General features: G+C 50.2%; 1 protein-coding gene across 1 annotated transcript in view; it reads left to right on the top strand.

The window, feature by feature from the left end:
- The window catches only part of LOC107115224 (hydroperoxide isomerase ALOXE3-like), a 33,504-nt gene that overhangs the window by 2,035 nt on the left and 22,532 nt on the right, over positions 1-8,937 (top strand). The window contains exons 2-5 of the mRNA XM_015416876.1: positions 1,123-1,327; positions 3,257-3,341; positions 6,662-6,784; positions 8,058-8,161. Of these exons, the coding sequence (XP_015272362.1) occupies positions 1,123-1,327; positions 3,257-3,341; positions 6,662-6,784; positions 8,058-8,161 (517 nt within the window). The remainder of the gene's footprint in view (positions 1-1,122; positions 1,328-3,256; positions 3,342-6,661; positions 6,785-8,057; positions 8,162-8,937) is intronic.

Consider the following 8,937-nt stretch of genomic DNA (forward strand, 5'->3'; position numbering starts at 1 on the left):
TTTGGGAGTGCTCCTGGATGCTTCCTTGACAATGGAGGCCCAGGTAGCAGCCACTGCCAAGGCAGCCTTTTACCATCTACGGCTGATTAGGTAGTTGGTCCCCTTCCTCGAATGCAATGATCTGGCGTCAGTGATCCACGTGATGGTCACCTCGAGGTTGGATTACTGCAATGCTCTCTACATGGGGCTGCCCTTGGGGCAACTTCGGAAGCTGCAGCTGGTGCAGAATGCCGCAGCTAGGTTGTTGATGGGTGCCCCTATGAGGGAACACATCCAACCGGTGCTGAGGGCGCTGCACTGGCTGCCAATAGCGTTCCAGATACGCTTCAAGGTGCTGGTTATGACCTTTAAAGCCCTTTATGGTCTGGGGCCTGTCTACCTGCGGGACCGCCTTTCCCCGTACGTTCCCCCGAGAGCACTGAGATCTGAGTCGCAGGACCGGCTAGTCCCCCCTGGCCCTAGGGATGCCAAACTAACAACTACTAGAACTAGGGCATTCTCCTTGGCTGCACCAATATTATGGAATCAGCTCCCTCATGAGATCCGCGCTCTCCGGGATCTCTGCCAGTTCCGGAGAGTGGTGAAGACGGAGCTATTCCACCAAGCATTTAACAACCCAGACTAAGCATGATAGCACTTTATAGTTGCCGCCATGGATATGTTGTACTGAATGTAAATTACGATTTTATTGTACTGTTATAGATTGTTTTAGAGGTATTGTTTTATTGGTTTTAATGTTGTAAGCCGCCCTGAGCCACTTCGGCGGGAGGGCGGGATAAAAATCAAATAAAGAAATAAATATGGGGGGGAAGATTCTCGGGGTATAAGCTTTCAAGAGTCAATGTCTCCTGCATCAGACACCTTTGTCAGATCATGATTGCAAAGTTCTCCTGGTCTGAGTCATCCCTGTCTCCCCCACCCTAAATTGGGGAAGCAAATGGCAACCTGAGATAGCCCAATACAATGGGAAGAGCAAGCCTCACTCAGATATAGCCACGGGTACAAAATTAACTCAGCCACCTGCCAGTAATGGTGGGCTAACATAATAAGGGTCAATAAGAAATTTCAACAGGTGATTGTTCTAAACCTCCCCCTTCCCACCTTTCTTCCCCCCCCCTCAAGGAGGACGAATATGTGGTTCAAACTGAGCACGATTTGGGACCCATCCTACTCGTCCGGCTGCACAAGGAACCCTACAGCATCTTCCCACAGACCAACTGGAACTGCAGCTTCGTAGAAGTGGCAGGACCCCGGGAAGAAGTTTATCGGTTCCCCTGCTACCAATGGATTGTGGGATACACAACCCTGGAGCTCAGAGAAGGAGCAGGTGGGAACTGTGGCTCAGTGGTAGAACATCTGCTTGACACACAAAAGGTCCCGGGTTCAATCCCTGACACCTCCAGTTGAAAGGGCCAGGTAGTAGGTGATGTGAAAGGTCTCTACTGGAGACCATGGAGAGCCACTGCTAGTCTGAATAGACAATACTAACAGCTTCAGGCAAGAGACTTGGCTCAGTAGTAGAGCCTCTGCTTGGCATGCAGAAGGTCCTAGGTTCAATCCTCAGCATCCCAAGTTAAAAGGACCAGTGAGTAGGTGATGGGAAAGACCGCTTCCTGAGACCCTTGAGCAGACAATACTGACCTTGATGGACCTATGCTCTGATTTAGATGCAGCCCATTTTTTGAGTTTAACACATTTGGTTACATCAGCTGATTTAGTATAAAGCAGCTTCAGGCAAGAGACTGTGGCTCAGTGCTAGAGCATCTGTTTGGCATGCAGGAAGTCCCAGGTTCAATCCCTGGCATCTCCAGGTAAAGGATCAGAAGCAGTGCTGGCTCAGACCAGTGGTCCATCTAGTCCAGAATCCACGTTCATATAGTGACCGACTAGGGGTGTGCGGGGAGGGGGGGGATTTGTGGGGTTTTTTTCGGATTTGGGTTTAATAAAGCCAATTTTTTTTCAGGATTCCCGAATAAACCCTAACCAATGCCGGTATTCCCAAAAATTTTCAGCTCCATTATATCCTATGGGGCCATTGTAGTCAATGGAAAAATCTTCTAACAAGTATTCAGGAGGCTGATGGGGAGGGGGTTTGAGGTATAGACACCAAATTTGTACTGTAGCTGCTGGAGCCTCTCCCCAAAAGACACCCCAAGTTTGGAAAAGATTGGACCAGGGGGTCCAATTCTAGGGCATCCAAAAAGGGTGCACCAATCCTCCATTGTTTCCTATGGGGATGGGGAAAAGGCAGGCAGCAGCGTCTCCCCAAGAAAACTGGGAAAAAATGAAAATGTTCAGGGGTTTTTCGGCATTCAGTATTCTCAGAGGATCTTATTCGGTATGCCAAATACCCGAAAAATGCCAGAAAAGTTTTTCCCGGGTTTGTTTTCGGTTCGGCTTTACCGAATGCACACCTCTATGGCCAACCAGATGCCTGGAGAAGACTCATAACACCGGACATAGATGCCGAAGCATCTCTTTGCTGTTGTGCACCCAGTACTGGTATTGAGACCTTTACTGCCTCTAAGCATGAAGGTTCCTTTAAGTCATTAAGAACAATGGCTACTGGCTAGTGTGGCTCGCTGTCCTGCTATAGCCTTCCACGCTGGAGCTCCCATTACCTGCCACCACTCAACAGGGCAGTGGGGGGAAATGGGGGCAATTCAACATTGCACCAATACCATGACGTCACTTACTATGTCACTCTATGGTTAAACCATAGATTTTTGGGTGAATCCTAGAGCGTCATGGACGCGGTTCATGTTGGAAGTGACATTTTCATAATGCCAATCAGGTATGTCCCTGCCCCCTGCAATCTCCTGCACTATGCTGGCAATGCTACCATAGACTGTCCTGGCCCCACTGCTGGACCTCCTGATGGCACCTGGTATTTTTGGCCACTGTGTGACACAGAGTGTTGGACTGGATGGGCCATTGGCCTGATCCAGCATTGGCTTCTCTTATGTTCTTATGATAGGAACACTCGGTCTGGGGCAAGGGGTGCTTTGTCTTCTTGGTGCTTGGGGGGGGGCAACAGTGGGAGGGCCCCACTGGTAGACCTCCTGATGGCACCTGGTATTTTTGGCCACTGTGTGACACAGAGTGTTGGACTGGATGGGCCATTGGCCTGATCCAGCATTGGCTTCTCTTATGCTCTTATGCTCCTCTGTGATCTCTGATCTCCTTCTAAAGTCAGCCAAACCGACGGTCATCGCAATATCCCGGGCTCTCATTGTCTTCCCTTGCTTTCTTCCAGCCAAAACCATCTGCAAGGATGCCGATAACCAGCTGCTTTTACGGCACCGGAAAGAGGAGCTCAGAGCCAAGCAGCAGGCCTACAGGTAGGTGAAGGGTCAAAGAGGCACAACACAGATCATGGGCCTTCCCCTGTCGCTCAAAGGTATGTTGCACCTGTGTAGGTGCCTGATTGCTCTGACCTGGCTGGCCCAGGCTAACCCGATCTTATCAGATCTCAGAAGCTAAGCCAGGTCGGCCCTGGTTAGTACTTGGAAGCAGGGGTCATTTCCTGCGGGAGTGCACAGGAGAAGAGCTCCGGCAGTAAGGAGCCCAGGGGGTGGGCACATGCAACAAGCCCCACCCCCTGCTCCCAGCAGCCCTCAGTCAGAGCAAGAAGCAGCCAGGTAAGTTGCAGAGCCCCACCTCCTCGGTCCAAAACAGTCCAGTGGCACCTTTAAGACCAGGTTTTATTCAGGTACAAGCTCTCCCTCCTCTGCAAGGACAGATCTGCACGTTCCTCCCCCCCCCAATAGCTAGCAATCCAGAACAGTTCAGTGGAGCCTGAGCGGTGGGTGTTGCCTTCTGACACACTTCCGGTGATGTCAGGGGTGTGTGGCGTATGCAAATAAGTTATGCTAATGAGTTATGCTAATGAGCTCCTGCACCTCTTTTCCCACGAAAGGACCCCTGCTTGGAAGGGAAACCACCACAGGAGCCCAGGGCTGCTGCACAAAGGCAGGCAAGGGCAGCCCACCTCTGTTTGTCTCTTGCCTTGGAGATCCTACAGGGCCGCCTTAAGTTGGCTGCGATTTGATGGCATTTTCCACCACCACATTCCTGATGCAGCTCAGGGCCATGCCAGGAAGGGGAAGTTAATCCTTCCATCTCCTCCACAGTTTTGCTAATCGAAGCTGGAGCTCCCCCATATTTATTTATTATTTCGATTCATAGCGCGCCCTCCCTGCAAAAGCGGGCTCAGGGCGGGTCACAGACAGGCATACACCCGCACATAAAAACATTTTTAAAACCATTTAAAACATTATACAACATTACAAAATTACGTATATAAAGTGCTCCAGATATTCCAATTTATCTTCCACAAAGATGACGAACTTACTGCTGCTCTACTAGCTCAGTGTCCTCTGTTCCGGACAATGCCGGCGTTCTTTGTTCCAGGGCCAGGTAATGATGGTACCGTAGTGGCGGCTCCTACTCAAACACCTGGCGGAAGAGCTCCGTCTTGCAGGCCCTGCGGAACTGCATTAGGTCCCGCAGGGCCCTGATCTCCTCCAGGAGCTCGTTCCACCAGGTAGGAGCCGCCACCGAAAAAGCCCTGGCCCTGGTAATGGCCAGCCTGGCCTCCTTCGGGCCTGGTATTGCCATGTTTTCATCAGCATTTTAAGGGGGAGATGTGCTTTTTAAAAGTCAGAGCCTTTCCTTTGATGGGCTCATAAAAGCACAGAGCACCTGGCTGGGTTACCTCCTCCTCTTCTCCTCCCACGCGGCCCCAATTAGAATCACTGCCCATGCATACAATTTACCTTTTGCAGGTGGATGGAGACATGTTACTTCCAGTGCTTCTTTCCTTCCTTTCTTTAAGTGATTTGTATCACACCTTTCTCCCCAATGGGGACCCAGCGTGGCTTACATCATTCCCCTCTGTTTTTTCCCCAGAACAACCCTGTGAGGTAGGTTACGCTGACAGCGTGTGCCTAGCCCAAAGTCACCCAGTGACCTTCCTTGGCAGAGTGTGCCTAGCCCCAAGTCACCCAGTGACCTTCCTTGGCAGAGTGGAGATTCGAACCTGGGCTTCCCTCCCTAGGCCTCTGGGTTGGTTAGCCAATGCTTTGGAAAGCCCCAGACCACCCCCACCATTCCATCTCCCTAACCCCCATCTCAGTTCTTCTTCTCCCTTGTGCGAACCAAAACTTGTGCGAATTTTCCCCTTCGAGATGCCGCCTTTTTATGTTTTGTGTGTACGAATGGCATGAAAACGTAAAAGCAAACTGATTGGGAATGGACTTACACAGGGCTTTTTTGGTAGAAAAAGCCCAGCAGGAACTTATTAGCATAATAGGCCACACCCAACAGCAGAAACTCATTAGCATATTAGGCCACACCCCGTGCCTTCCCTTCTCTTGCCCAGGCGCCCCATGGCTGTGAGGAGCCCGAGCAAGCTGGCCCATGAAAGGGAGGGGAGGCAGTTTAAACTGCCTTCCCTTGGCTTGGGTGTAGTGGGTGTGGCCAACTCTGAAGCTAGCCGGAACTGAGTTCCTGTGCGTTCCTGCCCAAAAATAGCCCTGGACTTACAGCTGATAACAGATAGCTCTGCTTCACACAACGGGTGGGTGACCTCTGGAACTCTCTGCCACAAGGTGCAGTGACGGACACCGGCTTAGGTGGATTTAAAAATGGGTTGAACAGATTGATAGAGGATAAACTTGACATCGGCTTCCAGGTTCGGTGGCAGAATGGATCTGATTGGCAGATGCTGGGGGATCAATCAGCAGAGGCTGGTTGCCAACAGGCCCTGTTTACAGGCTTCTGTGTGGCACCCAACTGGCCATTGTGGGAAATATCAGTCCAATCCAGCCTGGCTACTTTGTCCGTATTTCCTAAGGTTCATGACCAAGCAAAGGTACCGTTATCCAATCATTCATCTTTTGGCCTTCGGGGGAGTGTAGAGTTGCAGGCTCCGGGGTTGAGAAATACCTGGAGATTTTGGGGGTGGAGCCTGAGGACGGCGGGGTTTGGGGAGAGGAGGGACTTCAGTGAGGTACGATGCCGTAGAGCTTCCCTGTTGCCTGGAGGTCAGTTGTAACAGCGGTCAGCGTGTCGAGCCAAAGGGAGCGGCTTGACACTCTCTATAGGGAAACCTGTCTGTCTGTCTAGTGAACGGGTGTCTGTCTAGTGAACGGGTGTTTATGGTTATGAATGAATTCCGCAACGTTCTAAATTGCACGGTGTATTTATTATGCTAATATCCTGCATAAACAATTCTGCTAATTATCTGTCGAAAGCATCCAGTATTGCGCTTAGGGCTACCATTTATCCGGCAATCTCTCACCCTTACTGTTGGTAATCTCAGCAGCAGGAGGGGGTGGGATTAAGAGTTGGGAGGGAGGACTGGGTATAGGTTAATGTTCTAGGAATTTTTTGTTCAGGCAGACAGTTCTTCTGAGGACTGTGAGGCAGTGTTCCCTCTAAGCTGAGTTAGTGTGACCTAGCTCATAGTTTTTTAGCCTCTGGCTCACGCATTTTTGTCTCGGCTCAGGAAGGGATGGGGCTCCAGAGCAAACTGATTTATGCAGTAGCCAAATCACCTGCTCACAACTTGAATGCCAGTAGCCCACAAAGTAGAATTTTTGCTCACAAGATTCCACACCTTAGAGGGAACATTGCTGTGAGGTCCTTTTTGCTGCAGGTATAAAGAATTCCAGCCAGGCTGGCCAAAGTGCTTGGACGTGGACACCGTCGATCAACTGAACCTCAACGACCAATATTCCAGCACGAAGAGCAGCACCTTAGAGGTGAATATGGCTGCCGGGTAAGTCCCAGCAGAGGAGGGAAGTGTGTGGGAGTTCCTCGAACAGAGCTCCCCACCACAACTGTGATTCTCGAGCTCCACATTCCACAGCTCTGAATTCGGGATGTTCCAAGACACCCTTTTTATTTTGCTGTCATATGTCCGTTTCGGCCATTTTTGATGCTGGCTCTTGTTTTTTTAAAATACCATTGGCATGCTATATGCCACCTATATATGACTAAATAATCTGGACACACACGACCCAATCAGTTAAACAAGTATAAAGCCAACAGTCGTGATAGTCTGACCCACAATCAAACAGTCATAAGACTTATAAAGAATGCTGTTTATGTATTGCAATCTAAAGCACTACAACATGATACACAACTCAATGGAAAATCCTTGAACCAAGGTACATAATCAACGTCGTCTCCGGATTACTTAACAACGTTTCAAAAAATGGATCTTCTTCAGGAGATATTATACATACATACATACATACATACATACATACATACATACATACATTTTTTATTTCTATACCGCCCATGACCCCCAATGGGTCTCAGAGCGGTTTACACTGAACTACTTCTGTAGTTTGTTACCTGACTAGGGCCACAATTTTTCCGGGGAGGGGGTTACCTAACAGCACCCATGCGGCGTATTTCCTCCTCATCCGGCGGCTTCAGATGTCGTTCCCGGCTTCCCGGCGACTGGCGACCATCTCAGGCAGGCTCTGATGCTTCCTCCTCTGGCGCGCACTGCTTTCGGACTGCAGCTTCCGGCTATGCATCCTGTCTGGCTCCTGCCGTGCTGCGTTGTCTCGCAGTTGCATCGCCCCGCCTCCGCCTCCATCCGATCTGGTCGTCGCCGGATGCCGCCATTGTTCTTTTGCCGCCGCTTTTCTCGCCGCCGCCGTCAACACTCCTGGCACGGAACCAGGAGGAGGGTGCCCCCTGCCACCTAGGGCAGGTACCCATTTCTCTCAAATTGGGGGGGGGGGCAGTCTGGATCAGTTGGAAGAAGACTCTGGGCGGGACAAGTGGAGATGACGTTTACCATCACAGTCTTTGCCTAATGGGGGCTGGTGTGACTTTCACAGCTGGATGGCAGACAGGAATTCAACAGGCGAAACATTCCTTCTTTTGCATCCATCCAAGGGAAAGCTTTACGTATGGAACAGCTGCCAGTGGTGTGGTTCTTAAATGTGAAAGGGCCCTGCTGGTTTTTAAAAAGGTGCCACCCTGTTTTCCCACTTTCGGTATATCGTTTTCTCCTCCTCTCTTGCTGTCAGACAAGTTGAGCTGAAACTGAAAGGCCTGCTGGACTGCAAGAAGTCTTGGAATAAACTCGACGATATCCAAAGAGCCTTTTGGTTCTACCGGTCACCTGCATCAGGTTAGTAATCCACCTCTTCAGGTACTCTTGTTTTCCACTCCTGCCCATGAAACTAGACATTCTCAGGACTCAGCTGAATTCTTCCTCCAGTTAATTCATCCAGAATGGTTTTCCCCCCTGCTTTCTGCTTCTGTGCTCACGGCCCTCAGTGAGGACTAGAAACTCGGTTGCATATATCAAAAGGCATACATCAAAAAGGGGTGTCCACTATTGTGCTGCTTTTGAGAAACCACCATGGTAAGCACCAAAAGACGATTACCTCTCACGAGGTGATTTGGACTAGTTTCCTTCACCACTCCTACGGTTGCCAACCTCCAGGTGGGGCCTGGAGATCTCCCAGAATGACAACTGATCCCCAGACAAGGAAGACAACAAGATTCTCAGAAGGCTGATATTTTTTTCACCTCATTCTTGGTTCCCCCCCACCCTTGCAGAGAATTATAGCATCAATGTGGCCCTGAATATTAGTCCCAACATACAGTCTAGAGTGGTGGTGGGAGGGAAGCCATAAGGCTACAAGACCGTGACTTTCCCTCAAGGCCTCTCCCTGCAGCACGTCCACCAAGCCTGGCTCTCTCCCCTCCAAAGCCTGAGGGGGAAATTTGCCATCTCTGGTCCTTCCTGCACTTGGATCTCATCCCTGGTTTTGTCAGAGTTCAACTCGCGACACGATACCTTGCGTTTATCCCTGGTTAGAACAGCATCCGTTTATCCCGGGACAAGTGTGGGGTGAAACTGGGGTGACCTCAATGTAATGTGGAAACAAATAATAATAA

The sequence above is a fragment of the Gekko japonicus genome, unplaced genomic scaffold (genome assembly GCF_001447785.1).
Source record: "Gekko japonicus isolate JY-2015 unplaced genomic scaffold, Gekko_japonicus_V1.1 scaffold3040, whole genome shotgun sequence".
In the NCBI taxonomy this organism is placed as follows: domain Eukaryota; kingdom Metazoa; phylum Chordata; class Lepidosauria; order Squamata; family Gekkonidae; genus Gekko; species Gekko japonicus.